Genomic DNA, 19,262 nt, shown 5'->3' on the forward strand with positions numbered 1-19,262 from the left:
AATATAAAAGATAAATAATGTGGAAATTGTCAAACGCAAATGAATTATAATATTATCGTAATTCAACAAGTCGTCGAAATAATCTTTGCTTTGCGGAAACAACATGCATGCCATACTTCGCATTCCTTCTCGGATATTAGATTTAGTAAATCGCATAGGTATTCGTAATTGTTATTGTTTCCAAGTTGTAGAGATTAATAGACGTTGAAATTGCCATTGGATGATCCAATCGCAGTGTTGGCCGTTAAGGCCTCGAAGGCGTCGAACATTAAAGTTACGCACGACGAAATAATATTATATAGCTCCAGCGTTATTTTACAAATATCTATCTCTAATAATTTTTATACCGACATGCGTCTATCTATAGACAGAAAGACACATTGCGGCTTTATTTTCCAGGAATCGTTATGTTATCTTATAACTGCGAAATTCGTGTATCTGCTTTTAAAAATGTTCACGTGCTGCGTATCAAAGAGTATTACGATATTCATATATCAACAATTTATCGCATACATAGCCTTCGCCGAAACATTACGCTTCTTCAATGTTTATATATTTCTCGCATAAGATAAAAACATTTCCATGACAAAGTATATATAAGTGCGTAATGAAAAATAATAATTATATTATTTAGAAACTGTGATTGCTAATCGCATTTCTTATACATACAATCAAAATGTAAAGCGTATTCGATAAAATATAATATATAATATAAAATATAATATATAATATAAAATATAAAATAATATATTAACTTTTAATCAAACGATAATGAATATTAAGTGTGACCGAAAACAAAACTATAAGGATATAGACATATTCTATATATATATATGTATTATATATTTATTATTATTATTATTATTATTATTACTTCACATCATATCTTTATATTTTGATGATGTCAAAAAATTATTTCTCGTAAAATTCGCGTTTCAGTAAAAGCAGATATATATATTTAATCAAAGCTATTTTATACACAATAATAATCGTGCTTGAAAAATTATTTTAGAAATACTAAAAGATCTAAATATTTCTCATTTTACTCAATTTTTTAAACAATTATTTGTTTTTAATGCCAAAAAAAACCAAATAATTGTTTAAAAAAACACTGTAAATAATTTTCTTAAAAACAATTTTTTTTTCTTATACTAATTGATTTGTCTCATTATTCTGTACATAGAAGTATTACGGTAAGATTATCAAAAATTAAATATTTTACGAGATATTTACTTTTTTATATCAAAATATGTCAGATTAAAATATAAAATAACTCAAAAAGTACTTAATGAAGAAATACTTTATTATAGTGTTTTGGAAAGCTCTCGATGTCAGCTACAAGAATACTAAATAAAAAATGGAAACTTCCATTTAAGATTTTAAAGTTGACCTTCACATGACCTTCAAATGATTTTCCAAGGTCAAATTATTGTCACCATCTTATGGCCCCCTTGAAGCCACACAACTTTTGTTTGAAACATTTTTCGATTTAACGCAGTGTTTCTGAGATATTTGAGTGGGTCTTTTAAAATGGGACACTCTGTATGTACTATATTCTTTTAATGTTGTATAAAAGAAAAATAAAAATATTTCTATGATAAAATATATAATTGTAATAAAGAATATAAGTACCCCTTCTAAGCACGAAACTGTGAATGTTAATCGCATTTTTAGCATATATATATATATCTAAACGCTGCCTGTCTGAGGCAGTAACTCAGAAACGTGTAGGTTAACTTAACTTGAGTGTCAGTAAGCGCTACAGAATGCGATTGTTGTGCTTATCATTAGCGTTTGCTATAATCTATATTATGGCAATCGTGCACGGTCCTAGAGTAGAAGCGAGAGCAACCACTCCTGATGCTTCTTCTTCATCTTCCTCTGAGAGTTGGGAAGTACCTGCGAAACCAGCCACTCCTGAGCAAACCGTTGAAGCATTTGCTTTAGGCATACCAACTCTTCTTGGCGTAAGCTTCAATTATAAACTCTGTAGTCAGAGTTTTTTTTAAATAAATTAGATTAGTATATCCCGAGCAATCGTGATAACTTTAATCGCTAAAAATATTGGATTGATCAAAAACTCTTCTCGGGTGTTTTTTTTTTTTTTCCATAAAATAACTGTAGCATCGCTTTACGTGATTAACTTATTTTTTCTAAAGTTTTATACAAGATCTTGTTTTCTTCAAATTGCTTTCAAAAAACGTGAAGACTTTTTACTCGATCCAATACATCGATTTACAGAATTTAAAGATGTTTTAGAAATGTTTCGATATACTAACTTAAAAATAATAATTTTTGAATTACATAACTAATTAGCATTTTAATTTTCAGGAACTGATTTATGTATTCATATGTATATGTTTATCATATATATATCCATTATGGGTATATTCATTATATATATATATATCCATTATATATATATTTATTAAAATTACTTTAATCTTTTTATATTTTATACAAAAAGATAAAAAGAGATCGTAATATACAGGTGCTTAAAAGTAAATTGGCTTCATAGCTATAAAGTAAACTGCTTTCTTCTTATTTTATTAAGGGAGATCTGGACACTCATCGGAAAAAAATTGCGAGCCTTGTTCGTACAATGCTCGAAATAATATAATAGTTTTTAAAATAAAATAAAGATCTTTAAAATTAAAATAAAAATACTATCACATAAATAACCAAAGCAATATGCACATAATTTTCGCATATAAAATTTAGTTCCTCTGCGTGCACGAAAATTGTCACACAGTTTTAGGACCATAATAGTAAAATTACTCTTTTGACATTCTCTACAACATTGTGAAAATCCAATTTTGTCCATTCGTTATCATAAAAATGCTTCATCAGCTATCAGCGTTTTTGCGATATCGGCTTTAATAATGTTAAATTATGAAAGTGTCGAAATCTTCCACATGTTGAAGTGGTTCTAAACTATCTTATATTACTTATAATTGTATTTTTGCGTGAAAAATTTGATTCCTTAATTCAATATAGATTTTTATCTTTCTAGATCTTTTTTTGAATAAAATCATGTAAAAGTATTAAAAAAAAATATGAACCTTATCATTACGAAATTTAGTAATTCATAGCGACAAATATTTATATTATTATGTTTTTTCTTTCTCCCTTTACGGAATAACACGTCCAATTAAATATTTTAAAATATTGTATAAATTGTTGAATGTGTGTAAATAATGCGGTTTTTATTGGATATATAATTTCTTACATGTAATAAAATTATTTATTTTTATTAGGGGCTGTATTGGACACAACTAGCCTGGGATACGGTAAGTACGCTATTTGTAAGTAGAGATAGAAAAAAAAATTACGCTTTATGAGCGCAATATAAGAATATAATAAGACAGTGGACGTCAGGTCATTCATGATCATTCATCGATATTTTAAAATTGTTTTGTAAAAGCTCAAATGTATGTGTATGTTATATCGAAACAAACATTTCGTATGTACGTTGTATAAAATTACAATAAAAATATCATTTAATTTTATTTTGGGAATATATTTTTTCTTTAATGATAATATAAAAGTAGCATTTTTTGAAAAAAAAGATAATAATTTAACAATTTAATAAAATTAAATTCTAATTAAATTTAATTTTGATATAAAATTTTATATCGAATGAGGTGCGTAAAAGAAATCTTATTGTAAGTCAAAATTAACCCAGAGTCTGTCGTACGTGCGATTGTCGCACTATTTACTGTTCGACAATAAGAATTAAAGCAAAATAACCTCTTCTTATTTAGATGTACAACAACTCGATGCACATAGCAAGTAAAATAAAATCTAATCCAGCGCTAGCAGAAACAGTACAAGCGTACATAAATAAGTCACTAACTTGGTAAATATGGAGGAACTGTGCCGGAGACATATATTGATATGTATATTTTTAAAGGAAACATTAAAATATATATGTAATGATTATAAATTATAAATGATTATTTTGCTATTACACGATGAAAAATAAATAACATGTATAAATTTATAGTATTGTATCTTTATAACAAAATTTTTGTGTAACATAATGTTACAAAAATTAACACCAGCTTGTATTTAAGATTCTACTTTTCAATTATATATGTTTATCATTATTTTGATATGTTTAAAGTAATGTTTGATTCTTTGAAATAATGAATGCATATTAAAGGTAAAGAATGGATATATAGTTACTTCATATATCATAGGATAAAAACATATATTTTTGTTATAATCTGTAATTAGTACATTATTTCTGGTTAAATTGTATGATAACGATATTTACTATCATAATTAATGGTTTAAAAATAAATGGATTCTGTGACGATAAAAGCTCATTTTATATTCTGTTCATGCCTGATTCTATGTATTTTGGCAACACATCATTTTCATATTATCCAAGAAAAAATGGACTTATGTATTAGGTGTACAACTTTGCTTCCGCCGTTTTCCTAGATGGCTTTAGCGGTAAGTAGTGGTCGAAATAAATAGATCATAGACGTCATGCAATAAACTTGGGCATCTGTCAACATAACCCCATAGAAACATTAGTCGATTTGTGTCTGCGTCATAAAGTTATTCTCGATTGAAAATGTCAGTTTACGAGCCAAATTCTCGTCATTTGCGGGAGGTTTTAATTTTCTGCTTCAATATGAAGAAATCTGCGGCTGAGGCTCATCGAATGCTCTCAAATACTTATGGTGAAGCCGCTATTAGTGAAAGAACGTGTCGTGAATGGTTTCAACGCTTCAAGAACGGTGATTTTCACGTCGAAGACCGGCATAGCGGTGGAAGAGAGAAGGTTTTCGAAGATGCAGAATTGGAGGCAGTACTTAATGAAGACTCGAGTCAAAGTCAAAAAGAATTGGCACGATCATTGGGAGTGGACAATACTTTGAATCATAAATGTATAACCAGTTTTTTACAATAAAGCCTCGAATTTCGGGAAAAAAACGGCGGAAGCAAAGTTGTACACCTAATAATTATATAAGATTTCAAGCCATATCTTTATGCGCTACATATAACTTGAAATGGAGGCCAGTTTTAATGCACACGTTTTGGCAGTTTTAATAAACACATTTTACATATTTCGCGGTGTATAATATGTTATGTAAAGATTAATATTTTTATTATTTTACGTGATCTATTATTATATAGGCATATGCGTATCAAGACTTCAAACTATAAATATATTAATATTTTCTTATATACTTATGTTATTATATGTTATAAAAATAGTTTTAAAATTATTGTACTTAAAAATTAAATTGTACCTAGGTTAGATTTTTTCAACATAAATCAAAAGATTGAAATATGTTTCTTTGATTGATTGGCACATAATTTTTCTTTTCCCTTTTGTTTTTGTTTCCAACATTGCTTTGTTCTTCTGCAAGAGGATTCGGATCGGTTTCAGCCTTCGCCCATGAATTGGGATTAGCAAAAGCAGTGGCAAAAAATAATCCCTTCAGGCTCGGCCAAACTTCTACTATAGATTTTAGGGATATTGTTATTGTGCAGAAAGTAAGTATTATATTATAAGTAAGTATTATATACCGGCCCTGAGACAAAAATCACAGATTTTCATAGAGTTGATGATATTCCACAAGATTACGAACAGCAATTGCAGATCAGAGCGTTTTATATTCGAAATTTATACCAAGAAAAGAAAAATGGATAGAAGTGATATAAGTAATAGATTATGTAATATATTATATAAATAAACTGAATTTCACTGAACATTCGTCTTCAAATATCCTGGTCAGTTATACATTCAATAAAAAAATGGTTCATCTATCGTTTAAAACTGAGAAAGTTGAGCTAATTTTAATAAGACTAAATAAAGACAAGTATATTGAAGGAGATTAAATAGATCATCTTTTATCATTATTATTTTTAATCTCTCACGTGTTTGCATTTTTATAAAAACGCTATTGATAATTTCAATTTAATAATTTTATCAGTTTATATAACATTTGCGAGACTATAATCTCTTCAATGTTTCAGCCCTATATTATGCAATAATACCGCTGAAACCAATAAAACGTGCTTTGGACATGCAAATATCAAATACTTTTTCTCGCATGATTTTACAGCTTTGTATAAATATTTATATACAAAGCTGTGAAAGTTGTCTATATATATATATAAATTTATACAGATATTCTAATTATCGATTTTTCTATATACCTTTTTTAATTGAGTCAGCTGAAGCGTTATAACTACGATAGGTTTTCTTTATCACACTATAACAACAAAGTTTGTATCTCCAGTGAAAGTATTATTCCATACATCGACCGCACGTTTATATATATATAATTCGTTACGAGTATTAAGCTCGGACAATCGTATTATTATATAATTAATGCACAGCAAGTTGTTATTTAAGTTGAAGAGAGAGAGAGAGAGAGAGAGAGAGAGAAGAGAAGAGAAGAACAGATTCACTATCTACTATCTGATTAAGCACGCCGTCTGATTAAATATCCCCGCTGAGTTTATAGTAAATTAATTACAGATGGGTTGCGGATGAATTGTACTTTCCACAAAATTCGCGACACTTCTCTCTCTCATTATTACATCGTATAGCAAACTTGAAATTGCCAGCAAGAGACATTAAGCTATACTACATTCTTTTTTTTATTCGAACAAGAATGAATAAAACTTTCATTGGAAATTTTCTTACCTTGGCCGACGTTTCGGACTCGTATCATCATCACGCGATTCCGTAGTGGACATATTGATTTCTGTAACATGCAAAGCATTTTTTTTTTTTTTTTTTTTTTTTTTTTTTTTTTTTTTTTTTTTTGACAAAGTTAAATACAGAGCGACCCCGAACGTTCCAGCCAGACTTTGAGATCTTGTAGGAAATTTAATTCTGAACAAAAAATTTGAAATAAGTAAATAAGAATATAATTCTATATAATATATAATATATATTGTATCCTGTAGGTAAAGAAATCGAATAATGTTATAATGTAATATCGTGTGTATAATTTATAAAAAAGATTTCATCTGTGTTTTCATTGGCATAATTTTTTATGATTTAAAAATTTTTTTAAAATATTAATAAAACCAATCGCGCGATCCTGCCTTTATTATTTTCGTTATTTACTTGCTTTGAATGATACGATGAAGAAAAAATAAAACGAAATGAAAGAAAGAAATATTCTGTATATTCTTCAATTCGCAAAAAGTAATTTTGACGTAAGAGGATGTCACCGTGTAAGAGGAATATCCATATATGTCCGCTTTCTGACTACAATTTCCGACAAGTTCAATGACAAAATACTAAAGCCGCTCATAATGAATTAAAACTCTCTTTAATTTATTTGACATCGATGTGCTACGGAAACAGATACGCACACGACAACAAAAGTATATATAAGTTATGATTATTATTTATTACTGCAAGCGGGTCGAATCATGCGGTATCAGCGTATCGATATGCGATTTCAAATCAATATAAATATGATATCGTGTGCGCGCGCAACGCTTCGATAAGATTCGCCCTTTAACCATAAATTATCGGTTTGCAAATGACGACATCTTTGACTTCACCGTCCCTTTGCATGCCGTATGAAAGCGCGAGCTAGTCAATTTGCTTTCATGTCTGTATACTAACGTACATACATAAGCCGCTCGTATTTGATCGACTGATGAAGAGAGTTCTAATCCGGACATCTGCTCGAAATCGATCTACCGCTCCGTTACATTTCCGTTTCACATTCAACCGTCGTGTCATGCGCTTTTCATTTTGTCATTTAGAAATAATCAACTTGTTTTTGTAATCAACAGATGCGCAATATACAAACAACTGGGGAAATTTTTTCCCCCTGACAAATTTCGCAAAAGTTTCTATCTGTATCACTGTCTATAAAGTTGAGCGGATTTTTTTGCTACTGCACAAGCTGCTCCTCTGTTGAATAAAGCAATATCTAACAATCAGCGCGGTATTCTACTTTATTTCTCTTTTCCAAATCGTTATTTGTTTGCGAAAGAAATTTTCATGTGGAAAAAAGATAAAAGAATATTTAAAAAAAATGCACGATATATTGTGTAAAAGAATCTTAATATATAAATATGTATGTATATAATTATACATGTGTGAATGGTCAATATTTGCACTATGTTATTATAATTTTGATGATTTGTTAATTGAAAATATAATTCAAAATGTTTATTCGACAATTAATTCCCGAGAAAATAATTTAAATGATGTAAAATGGAAATGTTAATGCAGGAAGCACACAATTTTTATATTTAAATACTACAGCGACGACGGTTACTCTAAACGTACCATATGCGATTTGTTCAAATTAATATGTCGTCGTTATATAATTACAACAAAAATCTATTGTAAAATTTAACGTTAATATATGTATGTTACGAGTTTTGAGATTCATCAAAAAATAAAGAAGTTTTCTTACGGTTTTACTCTGCGCGAATATATTCTCGCAATCAAATCTTTAGAATATTTGTCACGGAAAACTAACATACGAGAAAAGAATTCTGATCACATGCAGGGGGACTATTTTAAGCGATATGTAGCTAGGGTTGCACGAGACCCAATACAAGACAATATTCGCAAAAATATTGTATTGGTCTTGAAAATTTTAATCTTGTCTTGGTCTTGAGAGGATTTTTGAATCTTGATTTTTATTAACAGTTTTTATTTAATACTAAATTATTTGTCAGCTTGATAAAAAACAGAAAATAGTAAGTATATCTGATTTCTTCTGTTATCCGAAGCGCCGAGCACGATTTTCGTTTGTTCTTTACTGCGTATGCTCACGTCTCGATTATGCAGACGCAGTCTAAAAACTAAACCAAGTTCTTTTGCTGAACATGCAAACATTTCCGAAAGTGATAATGAAAGTTCGGAAGTAAGTGCAGTTAAACAATGCACATAGAAAACTTATTTTAAGTATGAAACAAGAAACAATGAAAAAATCGGCGTATGTTTATTATGTCAAAAAGAAAATGTGACTAAAGAAATAAAAATGAAAAATAGTAACACTACTGGATTAAAAAAATATTTGGAGAAAGATCATAAAAAAGCATATGAAGATTTATTTGGATTAAAAGCAATGAAAAATAAAATATTGTCAGAAAAACAAAAAGCGATACATATATTTTTAAACGCAAGTATTGAAATTAAACTTTATAAATTAAGTAATATAAAGTAATCAATTTGCGCTATTTTGATGTCACATTAAAGTGTGTAACGATAATGATGCGCGGACTCTTTAAATTTAAATTTTTTAAAGTTTTTAAATTTATAAATGTTTTTATTTAATAACAATAAATAAAATTTTTTGTCTTTCTCGCCTATTTCCATATTAATTAAAATCTCCGTTCACAGATCGGGAATAATTAGATAACTTTTTTTAAAAACCAAGACTTCTCGATAAGATCAAGAATCCTGATAATTTGTTTTGGTATTGTCTTGATAATTAATTTAAAATCTTGTCTTGATCTTGTCTTGAAATTCAAGACTAGATCAAGACAAGACCAAAACTAGTCTTGGTATCTCGTGCAACCCTATATGTATTGTAGCTAGTTGCTTTTTATAAAGCTAGCTTTGTAGACGGGATGTAATCCTCCCATCGGCGTACGACTGCGTAAATGAGAAAAAGGATCGTCGGAATTTCTTCGGTGGCGCCTCGGCCATTTTTCATTATACAGCTACTTGAGCGACCGTTTGTGCCGACTGTCAAGGATATTGCGCGTGAAAACGCGTTGCCTGGAGAAAATCAGTTTCATCGTACTATTCGTCTTCTTTTCAATTCACCTTATCTCTACTCTATGTTTTCTACGTCATTGACTTTCAATGCAAAATATCTCAGAATTAAACTGAAAAATGGACACTAACACGGTATTATTCTTTGTAAAGTTTAGATAAAGGTTTCAATTTATGTTAGCGCATAAAGAGATTGGGATACTGATAATTTTTTAATTTTATAAATAACTGAACATATGAAGAGAGCGTTTTTGCGAATTAAGCGTTAGAGGCGTTTGATAATGGAATGCGATTTGTCGTCCCATTTAGATACGAAATTCGCTTTAACAGAATTTTAGTTTTTTTCTAAAATCCCGAATGTTGGAATTTCAAAAATTACTTTCAATATTCCTTTGTTTATTGGTATAGATTAAAATAAAAAAATAAGAGGATTAACGTGGCAATGCATTCTTTAATCTTGAATGTTTCTTTCTGAGATTCCACTGCATGCATACGTTCAAAGTTGATATGTATCTGATTCATTTTCTACTCTCTCTTTTATCTCTTCTCTTTAAAGATAATCCGCAGAAGCTTAAACATAAAATATATTAAACTTCAACTGTGTTACAATGCGTATTAATTTCCTGATAGAATCCTATAATTCACAATCAATGCGGCACGTGGAATATTGAATAATAAATAGAAACATAAATTTTACATTTAATAACGAATAATCGATAACACATGCCTTCGAAAGTGAAGTGATATCGTTAACGCTTTATATCGTTCTTGCAAATTTAATTCCACGCTACGAGTAAGGACGAATTGTGCCTGTGTTTAAAATATATTTGCATTGGCTGCATCTCGATGAAATTACTATTTGTCTGCTTATAACGTGAATAATCAAATGCTCTATGAATAAAAAATATGTTCTTCATATGTATTATATATATATATATATATACAGGGTGTCCCATTTTAAAGGACCCACTCAAATATCTCAGAAACACTGCGTTAAATCGAAAAATGTTTCAAACAAAAGTTATGTGGCTTCAAGGGGGCCATAAGACGGTGACAATGATTTGACCTTGGAAAATCATTTGAAGGTCATGTGAAGGTCAACTTTAAAATCTTAAATGGAAACCCCCATTTTTTATTTAGTATTCTTGTAGCTGACATCGAGAGCTTTCCAAAACACTATAATAAAGTATTTTTTCATTAAGTACTTTTTGAGTTATTTTATATTTTAATCTGACATATTTTGATATAAAAAATAAAATATTTCGTAAAATATTCAGTTTTCGATCATTTTACCGTAATACTTCTATGTACAGAATAATAAGACTTATATAATAAAAATTATATATATATATAAAAAATTCTCGAATAATTATAAAAAAAGGGCTCTTTGTTAAACTACATTTTGTAGAATTAAAATTACATCTTTAGTTAATTTTAGCTAAAGTTTATTTTGATAAAATTTTAATTTTTATAGAAGCTTAGTCATAAAGATATATAATGGATAAATTATATATCTTTGAATGCCAGAGAATCTGCTATTAAAAAGACATTTTGTATATATATATACATATTGCATGCATATATATAAGTATAAAAAACGTATAACATGTATTTTCGTGCGCTTTATCATCTTTATTACGTTTTAGAGTGCGAATTTCATGACAATAGCGAATCGGCAAACAATACGTTTAATCAGTACTGGTGGCAGCCAATTAATACACGGAATTTGCAGTAAATCTCACTTAAAAGGACAGTTGCTGTAATTAGAAATCTACCCCTCTCTTACTCACTCTCTCACTCGCTCTATGACATATCGTTTAATTCATCTCTCTCTACCATGTTCTCTTTCACACTTCGTCGCGTGACCTACTATAGAGAATTTCTTTATATCGATTCGTCAAATATATCCGATAGTGCTATATCTCTCGATTTATATGTATTTTTTATATTTTTAGGAAATTAATTAGAAAAAGTAGAACAGTGTGTCGCGCGAGACGTTTCTCTATCATATTATATATAATATATATAATTCAATATTCAAGATAACTTAGTATAACATTTTCACACGTTAACAAAAAAATAGTAATTCTAAATAATTGCAATTTTTTAAATATTTAGAAAGCTGAAATAGATATATATCTTAATCTTTATTTTATATATAAAATAGAATGAAAGTCATGAAGAAACATAAGAAAAAGTTATTTCATCTCAAAACAACATATATTAATATAATATATAATTTAAATTATTTTAATAATGTATACATAATATACAATAAAAATTAAGCTGTACATAATTATCGTTATTAAGCAACGTAAATGTAAAATACTCATTATTATTATTTAACCGAGTTATTATCTTATGCGGAATAAATACGAAATGTCGCAAAATTACTCTCACTTTTATGATTTAGAGATTCTTTCGCACATTTTCTTCATACATGTTTAATAAATAAACAAAAATCTGATTGACGGCTGTCGTTTTTTAACGTTAAAATTAGACATCCTTGTAAAAGATCAAAGTTTTGTTATTTATTGGAATTCTTAAAATTCGATTTACGAAAAATCTCTTGCTTTTACATGCTATCATCACATTTATAATTTAGAACATATAAATATTTTGCAAATTCGATTTCAAATTGATTAAAGGAACTATAAATAAAGGACTGCAATCCTGAATACTTTGTATGAAAAAGTGGTATTGTGTATATACAAAATGTAATATTGAGTCAAAGGAAGGAAGAAACTCCGAAGCGACTACAACAGGATTTCATGTAATCGTGTCGTATATATAACGGAAGCCGTCTTAGTGCCGTATAACGGAAGCCGTTTCTTAATCATCCTGTAGATTGAATCAATTTATATCCTTGATAATATTGCGCGAAGCTCTCCCCTTTCCTCGTTTACTTTTGCAAACTCAATCAATTAATTCATTCAATTCGATAACCGGCGCTTGCGTCTGCAATCTTCTCGAGAAGCATTCTTATAATGGATAAGATCGAACAATCTTGTTCCAATTTGCAGAAAAATGAAGAAAGGATTACGAATGCCGAAAATCTCTCGTGATATTGTATATATAAAGTAGGTCTGGATATTGACTTGCGAAAAAAGAAAAAAACGAAAATGAATAAAAGAAAGAAGCAGGAAGATATATCTATAAAAAATGAATATGTATATATATGTATATATAATATTAATAAAATAATAAATAAATGAATTCCTGGAAAAAAGATTAGGTAAAAATTTTATTTCTAAATCGTAAAAATATTATTTGGTTATAGAATAAAATTAGTTGGAATTATTTTTGCTCGACAGATGCCAAGAAAGGATTTTCAGAAAAAATTTGACAATCTTGTTTGATAAAATTGGGTGAAATATCCTAAAATATATTAAGATAAGGGGATAGAGAGAAGCGGAGAGAGAGAGAGAGACAGGAAGAGAGAGCTCTCAAGCCCTCTCAAAGTCGACGTAACTTCCTCCCTTTCTTATCCATTACGGAGACCAGATGCAGTAAAGATATAATAGTCTTAATAAGGTGTCACATTTTTAAAACCTCGTTTAATTATATTTAATTGCTTTACATGCGTAAGATCCGTGAGTTAAAAGCTTGAAGAAAACTTTTAAAGTAATTGTTAAATCAAATTATTTAAATTTCCTTTAAATATAAGATATGTTTTTTAAATCGCAAAAAAAAAATGAATATTTGTATCTCTCTTCTGTGTATCTATTTTTATCTTCTTATATCTATCTTTATTTCTTTAAGAAAAATTGAAGTAAATTTTGATCAAAGATATTGTCATTTTTCAAAGTAAAAGATCCGTTGAAAGTAAAAAAAAAAAAAAAAATATCACTCCGAATGAACTTAGAGACGCGAATAAGTGACAAAATTTCGTTTGTTATTTAAATTGAAATGGACTTATTCGAGTTCAACATAAATTTCAGATCTTGAGACTTTAAGATTATAATATTGAACGATAAAAATTTTGAAACATAAAAGGTACAACATCCTCAATATCCGCGTTAAAGAAATTCTCTTTCTAAATTTCATAGAAAAATATTTTGTTGCGCGTTGATAGTTCAACAAACACGCGTGAAAACAATTTATGTACATTTGAAATTTTTCTTCTGTTCAATATGCAGATCAATATATGCTCTGTTTTCGATAGATAGAGATACTCTTGATGAAGCGTTTGTAAGCGAATGTAAGCATTCACGAAAACGGATCACGCAGTCTGAAACAGTAACAAATAACTTGCGCGATATGCATGAATCGCTATGCTATTCTACAATTCGTGTTTATGATATGACACGAGAGAAAAATAAATATTCATAATTATGATAAATCTCTCTTGCCGCTTCTCCCCGTCTTTCCCTGACGACTATTTGCTCTTTTGTCGCGGAAAATCGCAACTGTGTTATTTTATTTTGATTTATTAAAACGAACGTATCTTCCCGCGTGTAATTTTACTGCGACAGTCCTTCAGTCTTTGCGTAAATTTACCTCGAAAATATTGAAGAGCGAATTTATTCCGGCGGCGGAAATTTCGGAATGTCCGATAGTTATCTACGTATCTGTGTATACGCTTGTCCATTTCTCGCCGAAAACACGCCTTTATCGATCTCGTGGGTATAGGTATATTGCTGGTCTCGTGTATTAGTCGCATTCAAAATTCAGCCGGACCGTAGCTGTCGATACAAGTATACGCGCGATTAAGTGCGCGTACGTGCCGAAAGCCGTCCGATGTATCGCAAACGCGGCCTCCGCCTCAAAACATCTCGCCCTTTACGATTTTTTTTTCCTTTTTTCCTCTCTCTCTCTCTCTCTCTTTCTCTTTTTCACAGATCCGCTTTTACATCTTTCCTCGCTCAATGTCTACATACATAAAAATCCTTTTTAGCTATATATATACAATATATATATATATTAGATGTACAACTTTGCTTCCGCCGTTTTTCTATAGATGGCTTTAGCGGTAAGTAGTGGTCGAAATAAATAGATCATAGACGTCATGCAATAAACTTGGGCATCTGTCAACACAATCCCATAGAAACATTAGTCGATTTGTGTCTGCGTCATAAAGTTATTCTCGATTGAAAATGTCAGTTTACGAGCCAAATTCTCGTCATTTGCGGGAGGTTTTAATTTTCTGCCTCAATATGAAGAAATCTGCGGCTGAGGCTCATCGAATGCTCTCAAATACTTATGGTGAAGCCGCTATTAGCGAAAGAACGTGTCGTGAGTGGTTTCAACGCTTCAAGAACGGTGATTTTCACGTCGAAGACCGGCATAGCGGTGGAAGAGAGAAGGTTTTCGAAGATGCAGAATTGGAGGCATTACTTAATGAAGACTCGAGTCAAAGTCAAATAGAATTGGCACGATCATTGGGAGTGGACAATACTTTGAATCATAAATGTATAACCAGTTTTTTACAATAAAGCCTCGAACTTCGGAAAAAAACGGCGGAAGCAAAGTTGTACACCTAATATATACACGTACAGTTATATACACGATGCTGGACGAGAAAATCTTTAAAATCCTTCGGCCTATATTCGAGGATAAAATGGCATAATGGCATATCGCGTAGAATAAATTCGGAACGATCGAGTTATTGAGTGACTGGAGATAAAATTAAATGTCTTGCGATATATAGCGATTGTAGATCGAGGAAAAGGAATTTGGAAGAGATCGGATCGATCGTTTAAGAAGAGTGAGAACGAAAAATACGGGGGAGTATCTCGGCGATTTTATCTACATCATATTAATACGTAGGCTGCGGATAATCGCGATAAATATGACACATTTCCCAATGATAAATTTGATAATCGTAAACGAGAAAATAAGAGAATTATAGTAAATCGAGAAATATATATTGACAGCGTATAAATATATTCAGTTTTCACATGTAGACACGAAATAATATTTAGTTTGCGCGATATTTCATCGACTGGAAATTTTAATTTATCTGTCACAGCCCTCTCCCCTTCTCCCCCCTCCCCCCTCCTCTCCCCCATTAGTAAAGAGAAAAAATGTATATTCTAGAGGTAGAGAATAAACTCTCCCTGGGAGCAGCTTCGACGGCGCTTCGAGACACCGTAAATCATGAAAAAAAAAAAGAGAGATACGTAGCGATCATAAATCAATCTGTTATTTTGTTATTTATAGGGTGGGTTTATATACGATACATGACTATCGGTCATGAGCGAGATGATATATAGGTAGATCGGACATGTCCGCGTGACAACCTATTTCGCTTGCTTAAATCATCGCGGGAAGCTTTTGACGTTGGTCTCATTCGTCCGAAAAAGATGAATAAATAGATAAAGAAAACAATCGTATGGAAATCACTGCGACTGTGAATTAATTTAGTCTCTTTATTAAATTGCTCTCGAGTAACATCATCGCATCGAACACTCGACACTTAGTTTCTATTCTCTCTCTCTCTCTCTCTCTCTCTCTCTCTCTCTCTCTCTCTGTCTCTCTGTCTCTCTCTTTCTTGGCCGGATACTCTCTAGATAACATTGATTTTCCGGCAGCGGAGAGCCACGTTCTTCGATTACGTGTTCCTGGCCGCAAAAGAGATGCCCATCGCCGAGAAACTCTACGTTTTCATCTCCTCTAAACGAGAAAAAAATCTTGAAACAGAGCGACTCGTGCTAGCGACTCGTTGAAGTAGCTCTTTCAAATAATTCCTTCGTGTCTTTAAAGTAACCGCGGTTCCATTTGCGCAACACATTGTTATAGACATATTTGCAGAATATAGGCACATTATTACTGCGATAAAATTACTTTATTAATTTTTTATATATTTTAAAAATGATTTATCTCAAATCGGCCAGTAACATTAGTCGCCTACCGCTTCCTGCTTTCATCATTACGCGTAAAAAATCATTTGTTGCAGAGTTTTTACTTAAAACATTCTAAAAAATATTAACGCAAATATTTTATAAAAAAATAAATTAAATTCGAGAAGTATTCTCTACGAGTCGGATGTGTATGGTTTCTCAAATAAAGTATCTTATTGGTAATTATGCAATCTGATAAATTGAGAGACGATTGCAAATCGGACTGTCAGAATATAAATTTAGGAAGGCATTTCACGAAACTATTTCTTAGCAAGCAAAGTATTTTTACGACAATTTCAGTTGTAGAAAGGAAAGGAAAGAAGTCGTACAATATTGATTGCCGAAAAAAGCAATTTTTTTTTTTAAACGAACTATAATATCAATCCTTTCGTATATTATATGCGTCATTGTTTCATATTTCTGATGTAGGCAATCTTTCATTATTGCAATCGATATTTTCTTTACGGCGTGAGAAAAAAAGGTCAATGAATTCTAATGTATCATCCTTTCGACGGAAAATTACGATGCAAGAGTAATTGCGTTTCCTTCGTAGGAGATATACAATGTTCGTAGAAAAGTGGTCGCTATATTGTATAAAACTGTGAATATAACTTATTCAGTTAAAAGAGGAACAGAGATTATATATAGCCAATATATGCTGTTCACACCTCAAGCAATGAAAATTGAATATTTTGATTTCAAGATTGATGCGCACAATTATTGTGACTTATTTTATTTTTATAAACACACAACGACAGAACATAATTTCTTCTAATAATATTAATCTCATAGAATTATTAAGTTTTAATTTTGTAAAATGGAAAAAAATTATTTACACATTAACATCGATAATTCGAAAAATGACAATACACTCCAGATATTCGGCTGTGATTTTGTAATAAAAGAAAAAGAATCAAAAATAGCAAAACACAAGAATGTAATATAAATCGAAATATGTATATAATATCACGGCGTCAATGGTTTGTAAGCAAAGTTTTATACGACGGTCTTCGTCGCGCGGACGTTCAATCTTCAATCTTTCACCCGAATGTCGTCTATCTTTATCCCATGCGATCGACATTTTTTTTTAACCTGTCGCAAGAAAAGTACGTGTAAGAAAGATAGGAGAAATTCGTCGTGTCATCTTGCAAAATTACATTATAATGCCGTTATGTAACAAACGTATACATTGAATTATTGATTTGAAAAAAATGTGAATGTAATCGCAACCATGGAAGGCTATAAAATATTTCTCTTGTAAAATGTTTTTATGTTTTACGATATTGAAGAAATAATTAAAAATATATCTCGCATTTATATTAGGTGTACAACTTTGCTTCCGCCATTTTCCTATAGATGGCTTTAACGGTAAGTAGTGGTCGAAAAAAATAGATCATAGACGTCATGCAATAAACTTGGGCATCTGTCAACATAACCCCATGGAAACATTAGTCGATTTGTGTCTGCGTCATAAAGTTATTCTCGATTGAAAATGTCAGTTTACGAGCCAAATTCTCGTCATTTGCGGGAGGTTTTAATTTTCTGCTTCAATATGAAGAAATCTGCGACTGAGGCTCATCGAATGCTCTCAAAGCACTTATGGTAAAGCCGCTATTAGTGAAAGAACGTGTCGTGAGTGGTTTCAACGCTTCAAGAACGGTGATTTTCACGTCGAAGACCGGCATAAGCGGTGGAAGAGAGAAGGTTTTCGAAGATGCAGAATTGGAGGCATTACTTAATGAAGACTCGAGTCAAAGTCAAATAGAATTGGCACGATCATTGGGAGTGGATAATACTTTGAATCATAAATGTATAACCAGTTTTTTACAATAAAGCCTCGAATTTCGGAAAAAAACGGCGGAAGCAAAGTTGTACACCTAATAAATAGAATGTTATTGTGTGTACCACGAATATTATTATTTCTTATTCTATCATAATTCTATCTCATATATATACTCTAATGCTATAAATAATTAATGATACTCAGAAATATGTAATGTTTTCTAATAAATTAAATACAGTCGCTCGTATGTGTACGTATGAAGCGTCTGTATAGATTATATCGCGATATCTGTGATCATTAATTTGATATTAAAATCGATCATTGCTGTAACTCTTTGATCGTAATCATTGATAAAAAGAACGCCTGGTCTATTCTCATTTATTTTCCTCTCTGAGATAGCAATATTCCTGGAATATTCAATTAACGGTTTCATGAAATATTCAATAACGTCTTTGCATTTAATGAAGATGAACATGCGCTTCATCGGCGCGTCAGGATAGCCGCGAACGTTATTTAGTTACTCGCAAAACCGAATCCATATCTGCAACCGATACGCACGGTGAAGAAATCTCCTTTCGTTTGAAGATATTTATAATTGGAATCACACCAACAATGTGAAATTTAATGGTAATTTATACGGACTTATTATAAATTATTTTATTTATTCATTTTCCCTCGAATTATAACAAGACACAAATTGTTCTCTGAATTGCAATTTTCTATGCTTTGACATTGAGCTTTTAATTGAAAATGAATTCTTGTCAGAGAAGCGAAAAAGATGAAGGACTGGCGCAAGTAATATCCGCTTCGTGCTTCTTACATTCTCATTTCGTGCAATATACACCACGAAAGTGTGGTAAATTGAATTTCCGTTCGAGAGCCATAATATTAAGCCGATTATTTTTGC

The 19,262-nt window shown here is 30.7% G+C and overlaps 2 protein-coding genes across 2 annotated transcripts in view; one reads left to right on the top strand and one right to left on the bottom strand.

Moving 5' to 3' along the window:
- LOC138936379 (uncharacterized) overlaps nt 1–19,262 on the bottom strand; it is a 406,360-nt gene that overhangs the window by 20,387 nt on the left and 366,711 nt on the right. Inside the window, exon 4 of the mRNA XM_070301738.1 lies at nt 6,674–6,734. Within this exon, the coding sequence (XP_070157839.1) occupies nt 6,674–6,726 (53 nt within the window). The 5' untranslated portion in view covers nt 6,727–6,734. The remainder of the gene's footprint in view (nt 1–6,673; nt 6,735–19,262) is intronic.
- On the top strand, nt 1,693–4,003 carry LOC138936305 (uncharacterized). The gene is made up of 3 exons (XM_070301586.1): nt 1,693–1,967; nt 3,258–3,290; nt 3,765–4,003. The coding sequence occupies exons 1-3, from the start codon at nt 1,767–1,769 to the stop codon at nt 3,861–3,863; spliced, it is 333 nt and encodes a 110-aa protein (XP_070157687.1). The 5' UTR covers nt 1,693–1,766; the 3' UTR covers nt 3,864–4,003.

This window comes from Polyergus mexicanus, unplaced genomic scaffold, assembly GCF_030449975.1.
Source record: "Polyergus mexicanus isolate NDT 795.1 unplaced genomic scaffold, iyPolMexi1.0 SCAF_9, whole genome shotgun sequence".
NCBI classification, from domain to species: Eukaryota; Metazoa; Arthropoda; class Insecta; order Hymenoptera; family Formicidae; genus Polyergus; species Polyergus mexicanus.

Coding starts and splice junctions, on each gene's coding strand:
- LOC138936305 (XM_070301586.1), top strand. CDS start 1,767: ATGCGATTGTTGTGCTTATCATTAGCGTTTGCTATAATCTATATTATG. Junction 1,968..3,257: donor GCATACCAACTCTTCTTGGC/GTAAGCTTCAAT, acceptor TATTTTTATTAG/GGGCTGTATTGGACACAACT. Junction 3,291..3,764: donor CACAACTAGCCTGGGATACG/GTAAGTACGCTA, acceptor CTTCTTATTTAG/ATGTACAACAACTCGATGCA.